Raw genomic sequence first — 27,012 nt, forward strand, 5'->3', positions numbered from 1 at the left:
TGTTGCACATTTCTGACAGATGTAGGATTTCCCCTGAGGATTCACGGGTTCTTACCTGATCAATTTTCACCAATTTTATATGGTCCCTTGTGTATTGATGAGGACCAAGAGCTCACTCAGCTGGTGACTGGTGGAAAGAACTCTTTAGTCTCAGAAGAAGACATCCAAGGGGAAGTAATCCCAGTCTGGCCTCTGGATACTGGGAGGTGGGCTGTGATGGCTGGAGCTACAGCAGCCATTTTTTTACCGTGAGTAACACCCATGCATGCCCTGAGAAAAGAAGGGTCACAGGATGCTGAGGACCTACCCACTGGAAGACACCTGTGGACCCTTCAATTACCTCACCCCAGGCACCCCAATCTCCAGGAGGTCTCCTTGTGTAATACACAGGCTGTCTTCACATTGCTGAAATCCCTCCTCAGTGCCGGACGTGAGACACGCAGTTCTGTTCTAAGATCTCTCTACACGATCGTCGGCTTTGTTTCCTTTTTACCATAAATTATTTCATAGAAGGGGCCTCGGAGACTTCCCCACACAAACCGTGAGCTCAGCACCAACCCCGCGAGAGAGCCATCGCCGCGGACCATTCCCATTCCTCGTCAGTGCCGCGGTTGACTTTGATGATGCAGAGACGCAGATTGAGCACAAGGTTTGCCCCTGGGGGTTTTTGTAATGTTTATTGAACTTACTGGGGTGACACCGGCGAATATAATCGTGTCAGTTCAACCTGTGCGATTGTATGATACCCGCCCCGGAAAATTGTATTTGTTGTGCTCACCACCCCAAGTCCTGTCTCCGTCCGTCACCCTTGACCCCCCTTCCACCCCAGAGATGAGTTTCCAGTTCTTTTTTCCAAACACCTTTCACTTTCAACTCTCTCTCTTTGTGTGGAGACCCAGGCCCCGACCCGGCTGCAAGCCCCCACATGTGGGACTTTAGGGGGTGTCCTGTGTGACTCCCACACTGCCACGTGCTGGTCCCCACTTCTCAGGTTCACGGCCACGTCCGGAAGTCCTGTAAACATTCATCTGCGTGGAAGCCAACGATAGCCATAGACCCGAATCTCCCCCTTCCCTCTCCCCGGGCGTGTCTCTAAAATGCAAGCCGACAGCTGATAGGAGGTCTTGATGCTAAAGGACGCAAGGGTTTCTACCGGAGCCCAAAGCAAAAAGGATCAGTGAAGCGAAGCCAGTGTGGTCCCCGAAGGCTGAAAAGGCTGAAAATCACACGGCAAGTCCCAGCACCTGAATGTCGCTACTTATGTCCATCCCACGGTCTCCAGACAGACCCTGAAACCGTGGGGTGTCCCAGGACCAGGTACCCCGAGGCGGTTTCCCCACGAGCGAGTTCGCAGGTACAAACCCCGCCCCCCATCCACGCTTGCTGCAGAGAATGCCAGTGCCGTGTGCCCAGGAGCGGGAGGGGACCGGGGGCGGGGGGGGGTTTCTGCCCTGCGCCCTGCGTGTCCCTCCTGCCCACCTGCCCTGTGAAGCTCAGCGCTGAGGGAGCATCAGTAGTATCCTTGCCACCGCCTGGCGGAAACCCCCATTCTCCCAGAAGCCCCGTCGCCACCCCGCCCAAGACCCTGAGCCATTTTGCCGACGACACCGAGTTTTACAGCCAAGCCCCCGGGCGCGAACGTGAGGTGTGTGTCTGTGGCACCAGGAGGGTCGTGCAAGAGCTCAGTGCAAACGCAGACATCTCTGCGTCCAAGCGCATGTGGCCGCGCAGACGCGGGGCGCATCGGCACCCCCAGGCCCGGCGGTCAGAGGTATCCGGAGAAGCAGCACCATGCCACAGTCAGCGATGGGGGGCGGGGGAGGGCACCGTTTTCTCAGCGGGAGAGGGGACACGGGCACGGAGGCCGGGGACACGGGCACGGAGGCCGGGGACACGAAGGAGACTTTCGACAGGAGCAGGGGGAGCGGGGCTCTGGTCCACACGGCGGTTTCCCCCTCGGGGCACCTCCAAGTCCTCAGACGTTCTGTGGGCCTGCAGGGCGAGACGGCGACAGGGAAGTCTCAGCTGAGGAAGCAAAGCTCACCCGCCGGGATCTGCACGCACGACCCTCTCCCTCCCCGTTGTGCCGTCTGCTGTGTGCCAAGAAGGGTCTGCGCACACCCTGGGCGAGCTGAACACGTCCATGCCTTTCGTTCGAGCTCATTATTGGCACGGGCTGCTCTCGTTCCTGTTTTTATTTCCTTCCCCAGGTTTAGGAAAACTGTATTGGCGTGCACAGGTGGCAAGCCGGCCCGATGACGTTTTTATTATTATTATTATTATTATTATTATTTATTATTATATTGGCATGGCACTCCATGCCGTTTCCCCCCAGGACTGAGCTGGTTGGTTGCTCTGCCGTTTGCATCACGAGTCTGAGATGAATAAGTCCCTGTGTTTGCCCTGTTTCCGCCCTGTCCTCACGGGCCCCCTGGTGAGGGGGAGATCGGCGTGGCAGACGCCCTCCGAACGAACAGGCAGTGCTCTGTCTCGTGCTGAGGCAGCTACCCAGCAAGTCGGACCTTTTTTACTAAATTCTGTTTCTCCCCTGCACTTTTCCAGGTTGGGCGACGTGGAGACCAGGGCTGGCCTTGCAGGGATGGGGCAGTACCTCCCGTCCGCCAGCAGAGGGCAGCCACGGGCGGGTTTTAGGATTTGGAAATGGCACAAATGGTAAGGGGGGGGAAGAAAAAAAAAAAACCCCAAACCAGAAAACCATCGGGATAGGTTTCTGCCGATAGCTTCTACTTCTCACCCAGAAGTTGTGGGGTGGAGGCGCCCCCCACACACACACACAAGCCCCAGACAGCTTCACACATGGCTGGTCTCAGAGCCAAACTTTCAGAGACCTCCAGCTAAAATCTGACCTGTTATTTGTGCAGTTAAACTTCCTTTGCCCGCCCCCGCCGCCCCCGCCCCCGCCATGTCCGTCTCCTAGGGACACCGTCAGAGCCTTCAGAGAGCAGCAGCTGGCTGACCAGAGCCGCTTCTCCAAACCAGGGAGCCTGGACCAGTCAGTGCTGGCGGGTGGGACTCAGTGGCCTGCAAACCAAAGGGTCGCGGGTTCGATTCCCAGTCAGGGCCCAGGCCTGGGGTGCGGGCCAGGTCCCCCAGCAGGGGGCGCGTGAGAGGCCACCACACATGGATGTTTCTCTCCTTTTCTCTTTCCCTTTCCTTTGTCTAATAAATATATACATATATACATCTTTTAAAAAAAAAAGACTGAGCATCTTCTGTGAAAACGCATGCACTGAGTTTCTCGCACGTTGCTCCGTGTTCGTGACAAAGTTCCCGCTTGAAACCCCTTCGCTGGGCAAGAGGCTCTCTTTGCACTGAACCAGAGATAACAGCGCTGGCTGAAGGCGCCAGAAGGTGTGTTTACCAGACTTCAAAAATCGGTGTTTGCGGGCAGGGGGGGAGGGAAGAAATGGGAGCGGATCTTACCGTTGGTTCGAAAGCAATTTCTCCCGCGGTTGCGCTGGAAGTAGGTGGCCGCGGCGCCCACCAGCGTCACCACCACCACGGAGACGATGGGAGACACGATTTTCGCCACCAAGTTGCCTGCCAAAGTCAAGAACAGCGAGCGCCGCGCGGTGAGAAAAGAAGTCCGCGGAAACGCGGCTCGGTTGGAATCCCTGCGTGGTCCCCCCGTTTCCCCTCCGGTCCTCACACCCACGGGGGGAAAAAAAGAGCCACTCAGAGCAAGAAGCTTCGGCAAGGGGCTCTTCTTCGCCCCGAGTGGAGCTAAGGAACCGTGGGGTACCCACCCAGGACCCCCAAAGCTGCGCGCACAAGGCGCCCTTACTATGTCTCTCACAAAGGTTTCTGATGGGATTTGTACCTTGGGCGGTGCAGAGTGTGACGTCATGAAAAAGCAACATTTCACCCAAAAGGGGAGCAGAGCACCCTGCCCCAGAGCCTGCTGGGGGTCTGCACAGCACACAGCGAGGCCTTGAAATGACCACGTTTCACGCAAAGCTTGGGGTTCCTGCACAGAGCGCCAAGGTGGGAGGGGGGCGCCTTGGAGAGACAGACAACAGCCCCCACAACGGCCGTCTCTGTTTCCTTCATTTAAAAATAATTTCTGTAAGTAAAGCCCCTTTGCAAAGGAGCTGGAGCCACCGGCCCCTAGGAGCTGCCTCAAACGTCAGCTGCCTCCGCCCTGTGGGCGTTAACACGGGACAAAGTGACCTCCACTCGGGGCCAGAAGCCACCGTGTGTCCCACAGAGCTGCCTGCAAAGGGGACGGGGAAGCAGACACGGTGACGCCTGGACGGAGGAGCCCAGGACGGAGCATGAAACACGCCGTGGAGAACCAGCGTCCCGATGCCGTGTCCTCTGCGCCCACCGCCATGCCTCCCTGCTGGGGGTGTCCCTGTCCCCTCCCCTTTCTCCTACATCAGTGCCACCCCTTTGTCTGCTCATCGTGGGGACCCCGTGTGGGCTCCTGCCCGAGTCAGAGCTTCCCCAGGAGCTGTGATTGACCTCAAATAGACACCGTCACCTCTCCCTTAGAAAGCCCCTTTATTGTTAGGGGAGCAGCATCTAACATAACCACACATGTGTCACCTCTGACTGGGTCAAGCCCCCGGCGTGTCGTGGGGGACAGATGCATGGCCACAGCCTGGCGGGAGTCCCCAGACCTGTCCCTCCTCTGATGACCACGCCACACCCTGCCTCTCGTGGTTCAGTCCCCCCCGCTCCCTGCCTCCGCACCCTCTACGACATGACAAGGGGTGGAAGCTGGGCTTCAGGCTCCCAAGATGGACTTTGGCCAACTAAACACACAGACATGTAGCTGTGTCCACTCAAAGTCCAGACACGCTCCCCTCCATCCTCCTTGTGAGTAAGTGTGGCCTGCTCAGCCGGAGGGACCTGGGCGGACTTTGTAGCCAAACACCCTGACCCCTATAATCCTGCTCCTAACAAATGGTTGTGTTTTCAGCCACTATATTTTGGGATATTTTGTTACACAGCAGAGCTCACTGATACAGGTTTTGGGACCTTTTGTTACACAGCAGAGCTCACTGATACAGGTTTTGGGACCTTTTGTTACACAGCAGAGCTCACTGATACAGGTTTTGGGACCTTTTGTGGCACAGCAGAGCTCACTGATACATGCGTTGGGACCTTTTGTGACACAGCAGAGCTCACTGATACACGTCTTGGGACCTTTTGTTACACAGCAGAGCTCACTGATACATGTTTTTTTCTCCGCTGTCCCATACAGAACAATCACGTCAGCACTCATTACCAAATATACCTAAAAGCTGACCTCTTCTCTCCATCTCTGCTGGCACCTCCCATCTGGGAGCCACATGGGTCTTGTAATCGGTCTCCCAGACACTTAGACAGCCCTGTGTGCTCCACCCCTCACAGGAGGGCCGGCTCTACCTCATCTGCACTCCTGGCCATTCTGTAGACCCATCTGCCCGTGACTCTCTTCTGCAGCCTGGCCACACAAATCCCTGGTGTGCCAGGAGCGGAGCCAGCCTGACCTCGCTCCCCGTGGTCCCTACCACCTTGCTGTCCCGTCCTGGCCACTGCCAACTCATCCTTTAGACCATGGCTTCGATATGGTTTTCCCCAAGAGCTCTTACCCCCCACCCAACCCCCCAATGGGGCATAGAGTTGGCCCCCGTGTTGCTACAGGGCTGCACGCATCTCGTCCGACTTCGTGTCCGACCTGGATTTCTGTCTCAGCCCTTACGCCTCCCCCTTTCTCCCTTAGGAACCTTCTAGGATCACCAAACACCCAACCAACAGGGACCCAGAGGCTCTGCAGGCAGGCACGTCACGACTTCTGGTTGCAAAATCCCGTCAGTCCCTTTTCCCCTTTAGGACGGACACGTCACCACCGCCTCCTCCTTGGGCGGGAAACTACCTTCTCGCCTTCCAAGTAAACAGGTCGTGGCTGAGGGGCTGGGATGCATCTCCCAGCTGCCCATGACAGATGTCCCTCTGGGACCTCCGTGCCTTCACCTTGGACCTGCAGGGGGGCTGGCTGAGCCCTTTACGGGGGAGGGAGGGCTGCTTGGGCAGAATGACCACAGCCCCCCAAGAAAGCCCGTCTCTGCTGTCACAGCGATGGAGCGCCGTGCCACAGGTGACCACTAGTGTCCATCTCTGCTTCTCTGAGCCCCACACACCTGGCCCCACGCAGAAGGTTTTGAGCAGGAGCTCCCCGACAAAGAAAGCCACCAGGTGCTTGTGAGTGTCGCTGGGTTGGAACAAGGACGCACGCCCATGGGTGGGCGAGGGTGGGTGCTTATTAAATATCGGGGGAGGGGGGGCGTGCACCGATGTGTTACCTTGCGGGTTGCCATAGGTATTGTAGCTGTCTCCACCTGCAACGGCAAAAGCACAGGGTCACGCGTGCATCCGGCAGCCCTCACGGGGGCCCTGTACCGCCGGCACCGTGCACATGCTTGCGGGGGGGGGGGCGGCTGCCGCCGTGAGCAAGCAGGCACGAACGAACGTTCTCTCACGGGGCTCCCCATGCGGCGGGGAAGGAGACACACAGTCCACGGTGGGACCGCAGGGTGCAGATGCACCACGTCACAGTGACGACGAGGGTGGGGCACGGGGGGGCAGGGAAGACAGCGCTCCGTTCAGGGGCCAGGGGTATGTGCCCATGGGCACAGGTGTCCGTGCACACACAAGCACACACCCGCACGAACACAGGGGCACATGCATGAAGACACATGATGCTGCTGACATGCATGACCCCATGTGTGTGGCGCATGTGAGCATATATGCGCCCCATGCGTGTGCACAGACATACGAAAGCCGCATGCACGCTTTGTGCAAAAACACATGTGTGTGCAAATCTATGCGCAGAAGCATGTACACAACACACACGTGTGTGCAGCCCAAGCATGCTATTCGTGTGTGCAAATCTATGCTCACAAGCATGTGCGTGACACACCCACATGCATGCAGCCCAAGCATGTTGTTCACATGTGCAAATCTATGCTCACAAGCATGTGCATGACACACACGTATTCGTGCATCCCAAGCGTGTTGTTCACACATGCAAATCTATGCTCACAAGCATGTACATGACACACATATGTGCATGCGGCCCAAGCATGTGGCTCACGTCCCATCAAGAAACTATGGCCCGGCCCCACGCAAACCGTCTCGGCTAGCGGTGGGGACAGGCCGGGGACGCGGATGACAAAGCCAGGCAGTGGGTTAGGTGGCAGGAAGGACCCCCCGCGCACAAGCGAGCTGCCCACCAGGCATGTGTCCCTGCACCGCTCAGAAGAGAGAGAGAGAGAAAGAGAGAGAGAGAGAGAGAGAGCTCCATTACCATAGTTATATCCACCGGAGTTGGGTCTAGAGCGCCTTCCTGTGGCAGGGGCAGAGAGACGGCGTGACGAGGGAGACCGCACCCAGGAAGGCTGCACGGGGTCCCGCAAGGCAGCCCCAGGACAGAGCCAGCAGCCCGGGGGGCCAGAGGCCGCGAAAGGCCACCAAGACGCAGAAGGGAAAGGACAGGCCCTCGGGTGGGCTGGCCGCTCAGCAGACACAGAGACGGCGGCTGCGACGGCCCCCCAAGGGAGACAGCATCCTCGAGACCATGTGGCACGTCCCCCCCTCCCGCCCCCCAGGAGACCATGACTGAGCTGGGTGCCTATTACCTGGGGGGTCGGGGCAAGACCAGGGGGGCAAACGCTCCCTGAATCGCAGTCTCGGCCGGTGACAGCGAAGACAGAGCTTCCTGCTTCTTACGTCTGCACAGCAACGCCGGAAGCGGGATTGCAGACGTCTGGAAACGGACGCCACGCTCACTTTGCCGGTTTTAAACTGGACTTGCCTGCCTGCTGATTTCTACATGTCACGGGGAGTTCAATACACTGGCTGTTGGAAGCGCCCGCCGCTGGGGTGCTCTGGGGCTGAATTGTGTCCAAATCCAAAATCCGTAGGTTGGTGGCTGTAACCCCAGAACCTCGGAATATGGGTGAGCTTGGACATGGGTGTTTACAGAGCTGATGAAGTTGAAATGGGGTCCCTAGGGTGGCCCTGATTCCACAGGACTGGGGTTCTTATAAGAGGAGGAGATGGGGACACAGACACACCCAGAGGGACGCCCGTGGGAGGACACAGGGGGAGGACGGCCATCCACACACCCAGGAGAGAGAGAGGCCTCAGGGGGAGCCAGCCCTGCCCTCCCCGTGGGTGTCAGCCTCCAGCCTCCAGCACCAGGAGGGAGAAATGTCTGTTGTTCAAGCCGTGCCATGTGGGCAGCCAGAGGTCCCCAAGACAGTTCCTAGTGGAGAACCCTGGCCATTCAAAGAGCCAGCTCCTCAAAAAAGGAGGGAAACATTGACCTCAGGAGGCTGGGCGGACTCAGGGCACGCCCTCCTGGGCTGGTCAGCCCTGGCCCCTCCAGGGTCGTACAGGAGGACAGCACGTGGCCAACGGTTGAGGCCACCTGCAGCAAACAGCTGGGTGACTCGGTGCGCTTGGTGCAAAGCAGACCGGTGACTCCCAGCCGCGCGCAGCTCGGGGACCCAGAACAGCCCCCGGGCCTGCAAGATCACCCGGATGAGTGCGCTTTGCCCCCCCCCCCGCCCACCCCCGCAAATGGCACTGCGTAATGAGAGACCGGACCCGTCTCCTGGGAAAACGCGCAGAAACGCAGCACTCTGGGCCCCCTACCGGGCGACTCATTCCTCTCTAATCTATCAAAGCGATCGATCAAAGAACTGGTGCAAGGATCTAACCAAAGAACGCAGAGCGCGCGCGTGCGCACAGCGCCGGCGCGGAGGCGGACCCCTCGGAGCGCGTGCGCGCACAGGGGAGTGGAACGCAGGTATGGCTCAAGGCAACCGCGACCTTTCTTCCACCTCGTGACGGCACAGTCTTGAGCGCGGGGCCACCTCGATGGTGACAAATGCCTGGCCCGTCAAGTGTAGATTGTTTGGGCATCACGCTTGCCTTTCTTTCGTAAAATCTCGCCATGGCTCCCAGTAAAGAAGATGAAGGTGACCAAAATCCAAAGTGCGCTTGCTTGCTCTGTGAAATCTTTATAGGAACATGAGCGTCTACCCGCAATACTTCCTCGATTACTTTTAGATGTTCAAAATGCTTAACAAATGGGACACAGCAAATAATAATAATAATAATAATAATAATAATAGTTTAAAATTCATCCATAGATTGATAGGTGCGTGGAGGGTGTCCAAAGGTACCAATTTGCGATTATAAAAGAAATAAGACCCAGGCTGTAACGTAGGGAGTGGTAACTAGAGTTAATTCCATATTATATTATATTAATTACATCATATGAATATTATATTATTATATTAGCTAACCATGGTATTATATGATATTTATTATCACGATCCCGCATTATGTATGTCAAAGCCAGTAAGAGAGTAGATTCTGAGAGCCCTCATCACGCAGCAAAGACTGCCACTATGTGAGGGGTTGGCTATGAACTTGGCGGAGGGTGCTGATCGTGTTGCCGTCTATATGAATACGGAATCATCGCGCCGTACACTGGACACTAGAGAATGCGTGTGTCCGTTCCACGGGTATAAAAAGGCCACCCCGTGGCGTTTTCCTTTCCCGGCTGTGGCGTTTCGCCGCCATTCTTGCCCCGGGGAACCAAGAGCATGGGGACCCCGAGGCGCCCTGCGCGCTCCGACACCAAGCCGTGCGCACGAGCGCCTGTGCACCGCTTCTGAGCAAGGCGCCCTCGGCCCTGGGCGTCTTCCCCCGGGGCACCCTGAGGTGCCCTTTTGCGCTCTGAGATACATGACCCGCCTAACGAGCCACCCCCCGGGTACTGCCTGCGCTCTCTCCATGCCTCTCCACCTGGACGCAGGTGGGTGGGCGGCCCGAGCTCAGGTGCAGGAGGAACCTCGGGTCGGAGTCCTCGCACAGAAGGCTGCGAAGACGCGCCCAGCAGGGACAGACCCAGATGGAAGGTGGGGGCCCCAGCTGGGAGCCCTGGATACCCTCCCCCCTCTGCCGCCCCGCGCCCTGTGCCCACCAGGGCCTCGGCGCCAAGCGTACCGTGCGATCCGTAGCCGTCGTGACCCGGGCGGTAGCCACCTCCACCGCCGCCTCCGTAGCCACCGCCGCCTCCGTAGCCACCGCCGCCTCCGTAGCCGCCGCCGCCTCCGCCTCCGTAGCTGTCGTGACTGGGGTTGTAGCCGCCACCGCCTCCGCCGCCCCCTGCAGAGAGAAGGTGGGGTGGGGGGCGGTTTCAGCACGTGTCCTCGGCGACCGGCGGGAACAGCGAAGGCGTCCCCAAGAGCCCCCCCAGAGCGCGCTCTGCAGCGGGGCCAGGAGCCCCAGTTACTGGGGGACTTTCAAAGGGGCATGTGTATATATATATATATATAAAATATATACACTAATATCAAAGAATATACATCCATAGAAAGATATATAACAACAGATATATATATAGTAATATTTGCACACACCGATATATGTACATGGATATATACAAAGGTAAGTGACTATATATCAATATACAGGGTCCCCCCAGAAGTGTAACACCCGCTTGTGTGTGTTTGGTACGGTAATGACATGCGTGTTGTAATGTACAGTTTTACCTTGAACAGGTCACCTAAAACGCCCCAGGGTGTGCTTGAGTGTGACATGGTCATGGGACAGAATCGCCTGCCTGTGATTTTGTCATAAGTTATTTTGTCATTAAAAGGGTGTTTTTGGTAGCAGAGTCTGTGTATTATTGTACATGCACATATGTACATAAGTCACATGTTTTGCTTAAGGTTGCTTACGTTATTTACTATGTGTGCACACGTGTATATACCTTGCATGTTACTCGTGTTACTATGCACATGTGATGCTGACACATGTATGCATGTGTATTAAACAAAGATGTCTGTGTGTGCACATGTGATGTGCACACATGTGTGTGCAGGCATGTGTGTATAGAGCATGTTCTTGCATGCTTGCCTACACACGTGCATCAGGACTTCATAGAGGTGCACGCACATAGGTAGGGACAGAGAGAATAGATCTCAAGTGTTCAGCACACGGACACCGTCGGCCATTCTGGGAGGCGACAGAGGGTCAGCCAGCCCCATGTGGTGTCACACGCGGGGCCCCCGGCCACGGTCACCCCGGAGAAGCTGCACCGACCTGCTGGTGGCCTGGGCCTGGGCCTGGGCGGGTAGCGGCCGTCGTCCAGGTCCCCGTCAATGAGGTGACCTGAGGGACAAAAGACACAGCCACTGCCAGACCGCTCTGCAGACCGCCTGCGCGCCCGGAACCCAGGGTCGTGGGAGGGTCACGCGGGCGGGTGCTGGGACCCTGTGGGGGGCCCACTCCTGAGCCCCACACTTAGGGTAGGCGCTTGGCTCTTGGAGACGGAGAGGGTGCTGACCGAGGCCTGCAGGACCGGGCGGCGGTGTCCCGGGGGCACTTGTGAACGCCACGCAGCTGGACGTCACAGACTCCTTGGGGCAGTAGGAAGCTGACGTCCAAACAGGGTCCCGAGACACTCAAGGGACACTCCCTGTCGCCCCAGCCGGCGGATACGACGCCCAGCCCATCTGAGCTGTCCCAGTGCCTGGGACCAACACACATGTGCCCTCGCCCTACAGTGACTGCGCCTCGTCCGTGGTTACGGGCGGGGTTCTCCCTGGTGGGGGTTCACCAGCGTCTCCGGAGGAACACGGCAGGGGCTCGGGCCACGGGACCCCCCAGGGCGTGTGCGGAGAGAGAAGGGGAACCCCACAGAACGCCGATGGACCTAGCGGGCGTCGGGCTCAGGGGAAATCATACGTCAGGCAGAGAAGGACAAGCACCGTGGGATCTCACCTGCTCAGGGAATCTGAAGGACAACACTGATGAGCCCACACTGGACAGAGGGAGACTCAGAGGCACAGAGAACAGACCGGGGGGCTGCTGGATCCCCCCAGGGGTCGGGGGTGGGTGGAGAGGGGGAAGGGGATTGAGAAGCACCATCGGCAGTTACAGAAGACTCGCAGGAGGGAAAGTCCAGGCCACGGAGTCCAGTCGGTAATATTGCCACACCTCTGGGTGGTGCCACGGAAATATTTAGGGGGGGGGGTCACTCTGTCAATAATCGACTGTCTAACCACTCTGCTGTGCGCTGACACTAATATAATATTAGATATCAGTGAGACTTTAATTAAAAAAAAAACTCAGCAAAATACCCAAACACACAATGAAAGACAAAGAAAGAATTGCTTTCCTCAGCCCCGGCTGGTGTGGCTCAGTGGATTGAGCGCCGGCCTGCAAACCAAAGGGTCTCTGGTTCGATTCCCGGCCAGGGCACATGCTTGGACTGCAGGCCAGGTCCCCAGTAGGGGGTGCTCGAGAGACAACCACGCATCGATGTTTCTCTCTCTCTTCCTCCCTTCCCCTCTCTCTAAAAATAAATAAGTAAAGTATTTTCTTTTTAAAAAAATAGCCTTCCTCAATAAGAACATGAAGTGTCTTTGGAGCATGTTGCATTTTTTCAGTCCGTTAATGCAAAAGAAAATAAAATGTGTTTGCTGCCGGTGCCCCCCCAGGTCTGGTGGGGAGCAGGTGGGACCCCTTGCAGAAGCATGCCTGAGTGTTTCAAAGCAATGGGCTTTTCACCATCCCAGAGAGAACACAAAATGCTATGTTGTGTCCAATGCTTGTATAATGCACCCCAATAAATCGCCCCCTCTTACCTCCACCGTCGGGGTAGCCAGGCTGTGGGCGAGGTGGTGGGGGCTTCGGCCTTGGGTAAATATCTGTTGGAAAGCAGCAAGGTGATTTTAGGGAAGTAATGATGAAGTTCCGCAACAAACATCCTACACAATATGAGGATGGCCAGCCTCCCGCCCCCCAAAATGGAATTATTTTCTGGAGGTCGGGCTCCTTATAGTCCAGGTTTCCCCTGCTGGGTGAGTGTTCTAGGAATACCACTGTGCCAGCTGGTGTTGTTGTGAGAGGCTGGGTTTGGCTTCAGGGGGGGTTTTTTAAGACTTTTTCAACACGCTTGCCCATTTCACGATGGGGGATTTATGAGCGCACCTGCCCACACCACGCTGAGGGTTCAGCAGTTTTTGACCAAAGGTGAGTCTTCACCTGATCGGAGCCTGTCTTGTCTTTTTCTATCTGTGAGAACCTACCAGGCAAACATATCTTGGCAAGAACAAAATAAGTTCTCTTTTTCCCGGACCCCCTCAAATCAGAGGCACCACATGGGGGGGGCGCACAAATCCCCCGGTGTTAATTATTATCGTGTGCAGTGTTCCCTGTCTATCATTTCACTTTTTCTGCAATCGCAGAGATTTCCCTGTTCTCCTTTCTCCCACCTCCCTCATCGATCACCGATGGATTTCTCCCAACCCACGCAGGCGCCCTGTTCTGATGCTAATCTGTAAAATAAGGTGCCGATTTCTGGGGCATTTTCTCCGTCCCTTGAGATTTTGTTTGCCCGCAGTTCTTGTCGCCTGGGCTCCGATAAACTCAGAAAAGTTTTCAGAAGAACATACAGTTCGGAACGCTCTTACGTCAACTGCTACGTGGGAGGACAGAAAATAAACGCAAAAAAAAAAAAAAAGTGCTTGCTGGCGTAGCTCAGTGGATTGAGCACGGGCTGTGAACCAAAGTGTCACAGGTTCGATTCCCAGTCAGGGCACATGCCTGGGTTGCAGGCCACGGCCCCCAGCAACCGCACATGGATGTTTCTCTCTCTCTGTCTTTCTCCCTCCCTTCCCTCTCTAAAAATAAATAAGTAAAATCTTTTAAAAAAAAATAAAAAGAAAATAAACGCGAAGACAAAAGGGCGAGAGGAGCGCCCCTCGGCGAATCTGTCCGTGTCCGCGGCTGGTTTTCCCCGGGACAGCGGCTCCGATGCACCTGGGTCCCCGCCTTCGGTGATGGACCCCTCCCAGGGCCAGACGGACTTCCGTCCATCACAACGCCCCCACCGGCCCTCAGGGAGCTTTGCACAGCTGCACGCGGCTCTACCCGGGGAAGGTTTTGCTTTTTACGGTTGGTGCATCGCTGTGGAATTCGTGGACAGCCAGGCCCATGTCCCTCCTCGTCTTATTTGTTTATTTTTCTAAACAATCTACGAGAGCCGTATATGCCGAGTGTCTGCAACACGATGGAAGCTGGGGACCGGTGCTTGAAAGCACAGGACGCAGGTGGGGGAGCTCTTCGAAGAAAAACCCACTTTTTTTCCAACGGCTCAGGCAAGCTACAAAAAGGGTGACCAACCTCCCGAGAAACCCATCCCGATGCAGCGATCGGGCAGCAGAGGAAAATAAGATGATCGGAGTGGATTCCACCTCCTGGGGAAGAGGAGATTCGAGAGAGGGCCTGCCCCCTCCCCCCATTGCCCACCCACTCAGCCAGAGATCCAGGACGGACTCGGTTTGGGGAGTGGCCCCAGGGGGACCCCCCCGAGAAACTCAAGGCCAGGTTCACGGAGCCCGAGCCGAAATGAGTCCGCATGAACGCTGAGCATCCTTACTTCCGCCGGAGTCAGGATTCCCGGGCTGCGGGCGGTACGGGGGCTTCGGCCTGGGGTAGATGTCTGGCGGGGGGGGCGGGGGGAGACAGAGTGTGGTTAGAAGACGAGAGAGAGATCTCCGTGCGCTTGAAGCAGCCGGGGCAAGCAGGACATGCGGGTGGACTTAGATGGTTACGTTCTGTTCGCATCTGCCGCTCACGGGTGACCCATGACCACCGACCGGCTGAAAATCACTAAGCTCCCGGCACAGGAGGCTCACCCCTCAGTCTTCAGGAAAACACACACACACACACACACACACACACACACCCCAAACTCTCTGTGTTCCTGTGCAGAGATGTGCCTGATGGTTGTACGGTCTTCTTGTATGCAGCCACGTTGTTGAACTGTGTTCCTAGGTCTTCCCCTGTGTTTGCAGCTGCTCTCCAGGATGAAGACAGTTTAATAATAACAATACTAAGACTAATAACAGCAACACTCATAACACCAGGAATGCTTGAGTCCAACCACACCCAGAACCTAAAACGCACTCCATGCAAAATGCAAAACTCGAGGAGGCATTTTCTAGAAAAAAAAAAAATCGGTAATAAGATGACATTGTTGAGATCGCCCCCAAAGCAGGCAGCATGAAACGGAAGGGAGCTAAATTTACTTGTCTTCAGTTCCTCGTCTCAAAATTTAAAAATAGCATGGCTGAATGACCCAGCAGTCCCGCTTCTGAGTGTTTATCTGAAGGAAACAAAGTCACTCATTTGAAAAGCTATATGCGAGCCCTGGCGGGCGTAGCTCAGTGGATTGAGCGCGGGCTGGGAACCAAAGTGGCGCAGGTTCGATTCCCAGTCAGGGCACATGCCTGGGTTGCAGGCCATGACCCCCAGCAACCGCACATGGATGTTTCTCTCTCTCCCTCTTTCTCCCTCCCTTCCCTCTCTAAAAATAAATAAATAAATCTTTTAAAAAAAAAAGCTGCATGCGCCCCTGTGTCCATCGCAGCATTATTTACAAAATGCGCGATGTGGAACCCACCCAACTGTCCGTCAGTCGACAAATGCATAAAGAAGTTACTGCATGGAGATGACGCATTCGGCAACTGTGCCCCTGAAACCTGTATCATTTTGTGAACCAGTGCCCCCTCCCCCGCAAAAAAAAAAAATTCAGTGTAAAAAATGATCATGGCGGTAAAAGAAATAAATAGATGTTTCAAAGGAGCTGCGGTACATGTGTTCAATGGCATATTACTCAGCCATAAAAAAGGCATGTGGCAGTTTGAGATGGAGGGTGTTTTGCCGGGTCGGGTAACTCGGGCGGAGAAAGGCAAACACCGTGTCATCTCTGGCGCCTTCTCACCGGACTGGCAGCTGCTACTTCTGTCACGAAGGCACATGAGGAGCCCAGGCTGACTCCACGCAAAGTCAGGGTCCCAAACAGACAGGACCACGATTTAAAGTTTCCTGGCAGGAAAGGCCCGTTCTGGACATTGTCTATTAATGTAAGCCTACAGGATGTGTCCTTCTGTGTCTGGCGTATGTCCATCTGCCTAACGTCCTCATGGTTCGTGCATGCTGTCGCCTGGGCCTGGGTTTTACCCCCTTTTTCATGGCTGCGTAATATTCCACCACGTGGCTATGTTCATCTATGCACTCATTGATGGGGAGCTGGGTTGCCCCTACTTGGGGGCTGTGGTGCATGATGCTGGTATGCCTGCACCCTTGTACACATTCTTGTCCGAGTCCCTGTCTCATACCTAGACGGTAAAGTTGCTGGCACCCAGAGTAACTCTAGATGGAAATTGTTTAAGAACTCTTAAACTATTTTTTTTCCCCCGGTGGTGGCTGCCCCAGCCTGCATTCCCACCGGCCGTCCACACGGGCGCCCCTTGGCCCACCTGCCGCCCCATGCGAGAATGCGGTGACGTCTCTCACGGTGAGTCTTCACACGCCGGTGCCCCGTGACCCAGGGTTCGCTCCTAACACCTGCTGGCCGGCCCTCCATTACCCACCGCCCCCCCCACCTGCCACACAGCACGCCACACCTCTGCAAACACCCTCCCACATCCCTCCAAACCCAGCCACGCGAGGGCGGAGCCTCCGGCCCACCCGGCCCCAGTCCCCTCTCACCTGAGTGGGGCTTCTTGGTGGGCTCTGCGAAGAGAGAGAGAGAGAACGCACTCGGTGAGCATCAGGACAGACACACACGGCTCCCGCGTAAGACGCGATCGCGGAAGGCGCTACACGTAAGGGAACTGAACACAATTCCCACGTCTTGTTCGGGGGGGGTGGAAAAAAGACCCCAGAAGGCACCCCCAAAGCCAGGCACACCTGTCTTGGCCGCAGCTGCCAGGGAGGGGGGGTGAGGGCGATGCATTGTGCTTTAAGGAGGGGTCAGCTCCGGGGGTTAGGAAGTATGTTTTCGCAAAAACTATCAGCAGGTGAGGGAGCAGGACCTAAGACAGGTGCCGGAGGGACAGCCCAGCCAAGAGTGTGGGGGGGGGGCAGGTTGGGGGGAGCCCTAGTATCTCAAGCCGCACAGGTGGAAGGGGCAACAATAAAACATGAACCCAGCGTTCCGGCTTCCGGAACGATGCTTCTCTCCTCACTTTGTTTTTTTTTTTGCAAACATGTATTCACTCAACAAACACCGATGGAGAGCTTGTTGGCCCCTGGGCGTCAGTCAGGGAGACCCCCAGAGTCTTGGGAGGGGCGGGGATGCTTCCTGCTCAGTACTCGTGGGGGTGGACGCCACGTGGACCGTGCTCGGGCTGCAGCGCGCGCCCCCCTGGCTGCGGGAGCCCGGCTGTGCCGAGCCGTGCACGCACAGGCACGGCCAGGGAAACAGGTTTGGGCAAGTCATTCAGAGGAATGAGACGCCGCTCAGCAGCTGAGGGTTCCGCAAGCCGACGACACTGCGTCTTTGGAATCCCTCTGCGCGCGCGTGCGCGGCGTCCCGTGTTTTCCAGATCCATCCGCGCCGCAGCCCGAGTCAGAGCCTCGCTCCTGTTCGCGGCTGCGTAATATTCCACGGCGTGGATTCCGTGTATCCGTTCATCGGCTCACAGAGACTTGCGTTGTTTCCGCCTGTGGCCACCGCGAACGAGACGGCCCACGTGGCTGTCACAGCCTTTGTTTGAGTCCCTCCGGCGATACGGTCCCTAAGCCCAGGTCCTCGCCTTTGTCCTCGATGCACCCGATCGCCCGCCGCTGGCCGCACAGCCTGAACCTCGGAGGACATCGCTCAGTGGTTCCTTTTCCTTCAACCTGGCCGCGCCCGGCCGCCCAGACTGCGTCGCGCGCCACCTCTGGGGGCGCAGTCTCTCCGCAGCGCCGGGCAAAGCAGCACCGTCCCACGCCGAAGACGCGTGGGCGGGACCCGGCGGTGATCTGGTGGGAAGTGCAGGGACCTCCCCAGCCCCGGGGATTCCGCAGCCCAGCCCCCACCCGGCCTCCCGGAGGGAGCTGGGGGTGACCGGCACTCACCCGCGTTGTCGTCCAGAGCGTCTTCCAAGTTGAAGTCGCCTTGCCCTGCGGGGAACACGCAGAGCGTCAGCCCCACTGAGAAGCGCGGCCTGGGTCCCTGGTTCCTTCTCCAGGAACCACAGACACCCCCCCACCCCCCACCTTGGAGCAAAGGCCAGCCCCACCCCGAGCTAATCGGATGTACAGCGTCCCCTTGTGCAGACCCGTGCGGTATTTTCCCTGCAGGCTGGGGCCCCCTCCCGGGAATATAATTCCATCGCTGTCTTTCTTTTTCTGCTTTCTTAAAGCGTTTATTTGTTAGAGAGCGGGGATGGGAGGGAGGAAGAGAGGGAGAGAGGGAGAGAAACATCCATGTGTGGTTGCCTGTCACATGCGCCTCCTACTGGAGAACCTGGCCCACAACCCAGGCACGTGCCCTGACTGGGAATCGAACTGGCGACCCTTTGGTTCGCAGGCCCGCGCTCCATCCACTGAGCCACACCAGCCAGGGCTGCGTGACTGTCTTAACACAGAGGACACACGTGGTCTCAGCTGCCTCTGAGTACCAAGCAAAACACGGGGGCATTTAGGCAAAGCACAGAATCTGTGCATTTTGCCAATGTTATAAAGCGTAAAGACATGCCAGCAGGCGCACCGTTGCACGCTGGGGTGCAGAGGGTGAACCCCACAAGCCCACCCTCCTGCCCTGCCGCGGGAAGACACGCACGAAGCCATGGCTGAAAAAACCCAGCAGGGGCCAAAACACAGCCGGCCATGCTGATGCTGCTTTGGGTGAGCAGCCCTGGAGGTCTTCCTGCAGGAGGTGCCACAGCGAGCTGCTGTGAAGGTGCTGGTTAAGTCAGCGGGAGAGTTTCTCGCCCCATTGTTAGCTCACGGGAAACGGGGTACACAGCCGGCCGGGACCAGAGTCTGGGGTGTCTACGTTTATGGCTAAGACAGGACAGAGTCTGACCTGAGGCCCAACCCCACGCGGTGACTCACGCCCCAGGACTTCCTGGCCAGCCCGCCGAAACCCCGCACCACCCCAGGCCCTCCCCCCAGTGCGTGAGGGCTCTGAAATTCTGCTTACGCACGTGGGTTTCTGACTTGGGGAAAATACCACGAGAAAGTGTGCCATGTGGGAAGGCCACAGAACCACGTACTGACTTTTTTTTTTTTTAAAGATTTTACTTATTTATTTTTAGAGAGGGAAGGGAGGGAGAAAGAAAGAGAGAGAGAAACATCCATGTGCGGTTGCTGGGGGCCGTGGCCTGCAACCCAGGCATGTGCCCTGACTGGGAATCGAACCTGCAACGCTTTGGTTCGCAGCCCGCGCTCCATCCACTGAGCTACGCCAGCCAGGACGTGCTGACTTTCTAACTGCCTGGAGTCCGAGAAGGTCGATGGGTCAACTGTTGGGTGGGATATGGGGGTGGGGGGCACCGGGGACAAGTTTGGGGTTACTTTCAGGGGGAAACGTTCTGGAACTGGGTGGTGCCGGTGGTGGTCCGACATTGGGAATTGATCTTGAAATGATGAGCCTGGCGACCTTCCCGCAGGTGGATTTTTATCTCAGTTTCAAATATGTGTATTTTTCGTGGATGTTTTTAGAGAGAGAAGAAGTGGGGGAGGGGGTGGAGAGAGAGAGAAACATCGATTTGTTGTTCCACTTACTCCTGCATCCATCAGTTGCGCCCTGACCGGGGATCGAACCCACCACCTTGGCCTACAGGGACGATGCTCCAACCACGTGAGATCACCAGCCAGGGCTGAGATACGTACATTCTCCAGGAGCCCAGGGTCGCGGGCTGCACCGGCCTCTTTGCCTGCCCTTCCCCTCCCCCACCGTGCAGGCCCCCAAATTACAGAGCCCAGGTCCGAGCGCCCCGGGGACGCCCACCGGCTTGCATTCCCTCTTTCGCCCGCGACCTTTGCAAACGCGGCCTTGCTGGGGCGCCGTGTGCGGGTCCTCCCGCACACTCCACACTGTGGACTAGGGAACACGTCCGCGGGTTCGAGCCCCGGCACCGTGCTGTGTCACGGCCGCGTGTGTCTGGTTCCAGAACATCCCGTGCTCATGAACAGTCCGCCCATCTGCCCCCTCCCCCAGCCCCTGATGACCACTGACCACCCCTCTCTGTCCCTGCGGATGGGCTGGCTCTGGGACATGACCCACCCGTGGAGTCCCACACTACGGGACCCTGCTGTGTGTCGGGCATCTGTCCCCTCCGACCTGTGTGACGCTGCAGCCGGTGTCCCTAAGGAATCCTCCGCGCACCGGGGCAGGGTTACCGCCCACCCACGGGACGCCGGTGTCGCTGTGATGGCGCGCCTGCCCCAGCCTGGGACCCTGCATTTCCCGGGGCGCAAGGGAGGCATCAGAATGCGCCCCTGGGCTCCCCCCCCCCGCCCCGGGGCAGCCTCAGTCTCACCCGGGAGCCTGGAAGGAGGCCCCTCCACGTGGGCGCGGGGTCCCCAGGAACCTGCCTGCGCTGCGTGCACCCCCTGAAGGGAGCTCCGCTGGGCGCAGCCGGGGGTCTGGTCAGCCTCTGCCCGCGACCCAGCCGGGATGCCCGGGACCCCTGCCTTCAGGGGCAGCCCCCAGGGTGCGGCGGACCCGCTCCATCTGCCGGTCCAGCTGCAAGGGGCCAATGCCTGGGCGAGGTCCCCAGCCGGCCCAGCTGGACGGACGGCGTTCTGACGGCTCTCCACCGCCTTCGGACGCCGGACCTCCCTCGGTAGCCCAGGGGCCGGCCACGCCCCGACTCCCAGAGCCGCCGAGGCCTCCCTCCGCGGCGTCTGTCCCGCCCGGGGCCTCTCTGAAATGCCCTTCGCTGCCCGGTGGGAGATACTGGCGCGTTACCCCCAAGGGCTGTTTGGGGAGGGAGGTCCATGCATCCGTGGGGATGGGGGACCCCTGACCGCCAGGCCCCCGGGTGCCCACCCCCGTCTCTGCAAACAGTGGTCCCTCTGGGTCCCCTTTCTCAGCGGCCTGCTGGGCCTTGGAGGCGCTGGGGATGCCTCAGGGCGGGGGAGGGGGCGGGGAACAGGGCGAAGGAGGGCCCTGGACGGACCTGCACCACCTGCACTGGGTGGGTGTGCGTGAGCGTGACTCACGCCCTTGGGGCGGGCGGCGACCCCACCCACCTCTTGGGTAACACGGGCCACTGCAGCCGCGCGCGCGAGCAGCAGGCAAGTGGCACGAAGTTGACCGGCCGGTTCTGCCGCCGGCGGGCCAGTCAGGTCTTTGCAAGATGCTGCCTGTACCTGGGTGGGCATGGGGTGGGGGTCCCCGGTCTCGATCTCGGGGGGCGCTAGCTCACGAGCGGTAGCTCTCATGATGAGGACTTTCCACTGAGCGCATGAGACTGCCCGTGGAACGTAACATCTGCTTCTCATTCGTTTTGGGTTGGGTTTTTTTTTTTTCGTTTTTTTTTTTCCTTTTTTTTGCTTCCTAGCTCCATGGTGAGTCCAAGGCACGCGGCCTGGGCTCTGGAAACACCGGGGAGGAAGCAGGCCCCGGTGCCGGGATCACGGCACGGGCCTCCCCTCCCCCCACCCCACCCCCGCCCCCGCCGCCAGAGCACATGACCACGGAAACTTGGCACGATTTCTAACAAGCAGTTCTTTAGGATACGATCACCATGCGGACATTCTGTGCCAGGTGACACACTGGAGCTCACTTGTGACTAACCATCTGGCCGCTGGCATGCGAAAAACACCAGAGAGCACCCTAAAAACACCCGAGCAGATGACCTTCCTGTCCAGAAAGGGGATCTCCCACCGGCCCAGTGCAGCACTGTGTTAAAGGTCCCAGAGGCCGGCGGCCATCTGAGGCTCACTCACGGTCACAGACATGCCCAGGGTTATCGCGGAGCACCCTCCCAGTGTAACTGCACCCATGAAAGATGCAACCAACCCACCCAGCGAGCAACCAAAAAAAACCACTTTGGTCATTCACCCCGGGGACAGTCCGCCCGCGTGGGCTGGAAGGGGCGCAGCTGGGGGCGGGAGGCCGGTGATACAGGCCACACCCTCTCGCTAGCTCCCCCGGGGGGAATGCGGATCCTGGGGACGTTTGAGAGAAAACCGTCTGCCAGGGTGAATACCCGGACACATTCTCTCCTTTTCCGGACTTGCGCTCACACCCCTCAGGGAGTAGGACCCGTGGGCATGGTCCAGAGCACAGCCCAGGCCTGTTCTTCCACTAATAATAATGATAATAACAATAATAACCACCGTCCAACACGGAGGTTTGTCTCACAGCGGCTCGGTGACCCGCAGACCAGGCAAACCAGCCCCAGCTCCCTCCCAGCTCCCGGAGAGTCCTCAGTGCACGACTCTGGGTCTGAAGGACTCAGGCAGCCCCAGCCCAACTCTGGGGAGGGAGCACCCCAGCTCCGTCACCACTCAGAGGCCTGAGCCCCGGCCCGCCACTGACAGTGGAATCCCCACCCCGCTGAGCAAGTCCCGTCCCCCCGGGGGCATGCCACATTCCTGGGGACACAGACAGGCTCTCCGAGTCTGTCAGCCCTTCGGTGACACCTGTCCTGTATGACAACCGTCTTTTGTCCCTCCCCCCGCCCAGAGTTCAACTTCCCTTTTTTTTTTAAAGATTTTATTTATTTATTTTTAGAGAGGGAAGGGAGGCAGAAAGAGAGAGAGAGAGAGAGAGAGAGAGAGAGAGAGAGAGAAACATCCATGTGCGGTTGCTGGGGGTCATGGCCTGCAACCCAGGCATGTGCCCTGACTGGGAATCGAACCTGCGACACTTTGGTTCGCAGCCCGCGCTCCATCCACTGAGCCACGCCAGCCAGGGCTTTTTTTTTTTTTTTTCAGCAGGTCGCAAAAGAGATTTACTCAACAAGTGCAAAGCCCTGCTCCTCGTCCTGTCCCTAAGGAGGATTTCCGTTCTTTCCCCAAAAGGGCGGCTACATGGAAACCCCGGCTGAGGCGCCGCTGAGGCATCCGGGTCGTGCGCGTCCACCACGGGGACTCGCGGGCTCCTGAGCTTGTCCGCAGAGGACGCCGGGGCTTCCTCGGAGACATGTCGGGACTGTTTCTAGGGCAGATCTTCATGTTCCCTCTGGAGTGTGACTCAAGAATTAAAAAGACAATGCCCAGCACGCATGCACAGTAGCTTCCTGCCAGCACAGCGCGACCCCCAAGGGCCGGGAAAACCAGCCGCCCGCCTTAGGTGCCGGAGAGTGTGAGCGGGAGGCCAGCGGGGGGACTCGGCGCCTGGCGGGGTGGGTGGGTGCGCCCTCCTCGCCACTGCGGCCTCACTAAACCCCCCCACCCCACGCGGAGCGGCCTTGGGACTAACCCCCTCAGCCCTGGGGTCTACCAGGGGGTTTTCCTCTTCGGGAGGATGGGGAAGGATCCTCAGCAGAGACCTGGGTTCACCCCTGGGGCCCACGCTTCCTTCCTGCCTCCAGCGACCTCCTCCCCGCGGGCGGGCGGGCGGGCGGGCGGGCAGGCGGGCAGGCGGGCGGCACCCCAGAAGGCCCGCCTAGTTGTCCCCCGCCCTGGGGTCCCGCCCCACACAGCCTGGTCGCGGCGTTTCAGATCTAAACCCTCTGCACCAGCAGCCTCTCCAGGAAGACAAGGACGCACTCAAACGGCGCAGTGAGAAGCCATCACTCGTCGTGAAGGGCAAAGACGTCTGTCGTGAAGGGCACACAGGAGAGGAACTCGGCTGAGTGCCCCCCCCACCCCCCGTGAAGTGTGATGGGACGGTGTATCCTAAAGCCGCCTCCCCCGAAAGGGCCCGGGCCCAGGGGTCCCCGGGCCTGTGGCTGACCCTCGGTCGCTGACATGCACAGTCTCCTGGGGCCCAAGGGGCGGCCCTTCTCACAGCATCTACGAGACGCACGCACCCACGTCACTTGGAGGGACAAGGACTTGGGCTGCATTTGCTCGGTCCACCGTGACACGGCCCCACAGACCGGGGCAGCTCACGGGACGTTTCTCCCTCCCCGTCCTGGAGGCTGGAGGCTGACACCCAGGGGCGGGCAGGGCTGGCTCCCCCTGAGACCTCTCTCTGTCCTGGGCGTGTGGACGGCCATCTTCCCCCTGTGTCCTCCCACGGGCGTCCCTCTGGGGGGTGTCTGTGTCCCCAGCTCCTCTTTTTATAAGGACCCCAGTCCTGCGGGATCACAGCCACCCTAGGGACCTCAGGTCACCATCATCGCCTCCTCCAAGGCCTTATCTCCTTACACAGCCCCATCCTGAGGTCCTCAGGGTTACGGTATCAGATATCAGCCTAGGAGCGGGGGCGGCAGCTCCAGTGATAACAGACTTAGACATCAGCAGGTTGCTGGCCTTCCCCCAAGGAAGACCGAGTTAGACACCCGGGTGGAGTTGGGGAGGCAGTGCCAGCCCCAGAGTGGGGGCTGGGAAGGAAAGAAGCAGCTCTTTGAGGACAGCTCACCGCCCCCTCCCCGCACCCACACACAGTCCCACCAGCCCCAGGGCTCCAGCCTGGGCGCCTGTCAAACCCTCCAAGGCCGCCCCGACCTGCCAATCATCCTGGAATGCGGCCACCGGGAGGATTCGGGCGGAACAGGTCTGGGCGGGGCCGCCTGCCTGTGCTCCCAGCTGCCCGGGGTGTGGGTGCTGCTGGCCTGGGACCCCGCTCTGGAAGTTCACAGTGGGGGGGGGTGCGGAATTCTACCCGGCTGCCCGAGCCGTCCAGGGTCCGGGAGGTTCTCACCCCCGTAAGAATGGGAGCATGGCAGGGAAGACCCCCAGACTGCTTCTCCCCACCCCTCCCCGAAACAGGAGGGGAGGCGGCCTTGGGTAGCATGCCCTAGGGGACCTGCCTGCATGGGGTCTGAGAATGTTCGGTGAGTGCCCATGGGGTTCCTTCGGAGCACCCCGCCACACGACCCCAGGACGCACGGAGAGAAGGGGCTTCCACTCCCGGCCACGGCCGGGAGAACCCCACGGGGCTGTGGACAGAGCGTGGATGGGGCTGGAGCAGGGCGACTCCTTTGCCCTCTTGCCAACAGAAATGCCCTGCAGGTCGGACTCGGGCGGGCGGCGTGAGGCAGCACAGTGAGAAGAGGGGGTCCAGCCTGGGCGGGTGGCTCGGGCGGTCAGAGGAGCACTGTCCTGTGACCCAGAAGGCCGCAGGTTCGATTCCCGGTCAGGGCACCTATGGCAAGCGACCAATCAATGTTCCCGTTTCATATCACTATTCCTCCCTCTCCCTGTCTCCCTCCCTTTTTTTCCTCTAAAATCCATAAGCACTTAAAAAGAGAGAGAGAAAAAAAAAAGACCAACTTGGGACAGCTGCCACGGCAGGATCCTCCATCTTTCCCTCGGTAAACGCCTGCTAAGGACGCACAAAGTCCCCCCAGGTTTAAGGTGAAGGCGTAGCCCTGGCTGGCGTAGCTCAGTGGGTGGAGCGCGGGCTGCGAACCAAAGCGTCGCAGGTTCAATTCCCAGCCAGGGCACATGCCTGGGTTGCAGGCCACAACCCCCAGCAACCGCACATGGATGTTCCTCTCTCTCTCTCTTTCTCTCTCCCTTCCCTCTCTAAAAATAAATAAATAAAATCTTTTAAAAAAATGAAGCTGTGCAGACCTCCAAGAACCCGCCGCCCAAAGGGTCCCAAAGGGTGGAACACACTGTGCATTGTGGGGGTGCCCCTGCCTGTGGGGTGCAGGAAACCCCCGGGGTCTCGTGGCAACACGCAGGCGGCGGGGGTGACACTCTGGCACGTGCTATTGTGTGGCTGGGTGTGCCGGCATCCTGCTTTCTCTGGGCGAGTCCCCAAGCCACCTTCTCGCTTCTGCTTTTGTACATTTAGGGACTAGCGCGTGCCCGCAGAGACGTGCATGCTAAGGGGGGTGGGGGGAGGGTCTGGGCGGAGAGGGGGTGGGGGTCTGTGGCCCCTGCCCGTCACACCCCCTACTGCCACCTCTGTCCCTGAACCAGCAACTCCTTACCCCTCAGCACGGGGTAAACAGGAAATGACCCAATCCTTTGGAGGTGTGGATGCCGTGTTTCAGTCCCTAACCAACCGCCCTCTCTGAAGTCCCCCCCCCACCCCCCCTTGACCGCCTTTGCCGGCGTTGGAATAGCGAGAGAACCAGCAACAGCAGCAACAGAGCGCTTGCGGGATAGCTGCTCCACTCCCACCCAAGTACGTGAGAGTGCCTAAACTAGCTCCCCGCCGTCCTCCAGCCATCCGACGTCCTGCCAGACCCACGGCCCGGCCCGGCGTGGCCCATGCATGGGTGTGGCCTGGGGCGCGTAAACAGCTCAGAAGTTTTACACGGACAACCAGGAGCCGTGACTCTGCTGAAAAAGCTTCCACACGTAAGCAGACCGCCTTTTGGACCAACCCTGTCTCCGGGGAGCTGTCCGCTGCAAAAGCGAGTTGTGTTTCCACTGCACTTTTTTTTTCTTTTTTCTTTTAATTATTTTTTTTTTTTTTGGCCTCCACGACAACCATCAGCTCTAGCGTGTTTAATCAGCCCAAGGGAATGTAGACAACCCCGAACACACAGTGCATCCTGCCCACAGGGCCTCTCGCAGGAAACGCCCTTTGCAAAGGGGGGGAGGGGGCACGCCCTCCTCTAAGCCAGAAAACAGTGCTTGGCTTCCAGGGTCCTCGGGGAGACAGCAGCCCACATCCTGCGTCTCCAGTTTCAGTTTCTGCGGGCCCCCACGCTGCTGCTGCTGCTGCCGCCGCTGGGGTGGCTGTCCCCTGCGCCCTGCGCCCTGCGCCCTGCCCCCTGCCCCCTGCCAGCCGCCCCTCTGGGGTCTGCTTCGTAAACCTGGCTCCTGTCCCAGGAGTTTTTCGAGCCACCCGCAGGCAGGCACCCCCACCCGCACACCGCTCTCGGTGGGCACGACGCGCCTCTTACTTACCTCGGGCGTGCACCAGCAAGCACACCGCGCTGACCCAGAAGAGGCCCCACTGCGTTTCCATGGCTCGCCGCCTCCGGAGGGCGGACGCGCCGGTGCGCCCCCACCGACACGGCCAAGGGACTTGTGGAACGAGCGCCCCCCTGCTCCGCCGCCGCCGGCACGTGCCGCTGTCTGCTGTCTTTTGGCTCCCCCGTGAGGAAGGAA

At 58.7% G+C, this 27,012-nt stretch overlaps 1 protein-coding gene across 3 annotated transcripts; it reads right to left on the minus strand.

Moving 5' to 3' along the window:
- Positions 1–650: 650 nt before the first annotated feature.
- Positions 651–27,012, minus strand: XG (Xg glycoprotein (Xg blood group)). Of its 3 annotated transcripts, XM_045856117.1 has the most exons (11): positions 26,809–27,012; positions 17,947–17,991; positions 16,591–16,614; positions 14,474–14,536; positions 12,678–12,740; positions 11,131–11,199; positions 10,030–10,191; positions 7,316–7,354; positions 6,312–6,347; positions 3,445–3,561; positions 651–1,992 (listed from the first exon to the last, which is right to left on the minus strand). In XM_045856117.1, exons 1-11 carry the CDS (start codon positions 26,867–26,869, stop codon positions 1,976–1,978), a joined length of 696 nt encoding a protein of 231 aa, XP_045712073.1. In that variant the 5' UTR covers positions 26,870–27,012; the 3' UTR covers positions 651–1,975. The 3 variants fall into 3 exon arrangements, with proteins under 3 accessions (XP_045712073.1, XP_045712074.1, XP_045712075.1); XM_045856118.1 differs by lacking the exon at positions 7,316–7,354; XM_045856119.1 differs by lacking the exons at positions 6,312–6,347; positions 7,316–7,354.

The sequence above is a fragment of the Phyllostomus hastatus genome, unplaced genomic scaffold (genome assembly GCF_019186645.2).
Source record: "Phyllostomus hastatus isolate PE091 unplaced genomic scaffold, TTU_PhHast_1.1 phas_scaffold_12, whole genome shotgun sequence".
NCBI lineage: Eukaryota > Metazoa > Chordata > Mammalia > Chiroptera > Phyllostomidae > Phyllostomus > Phyllostomus hastatus.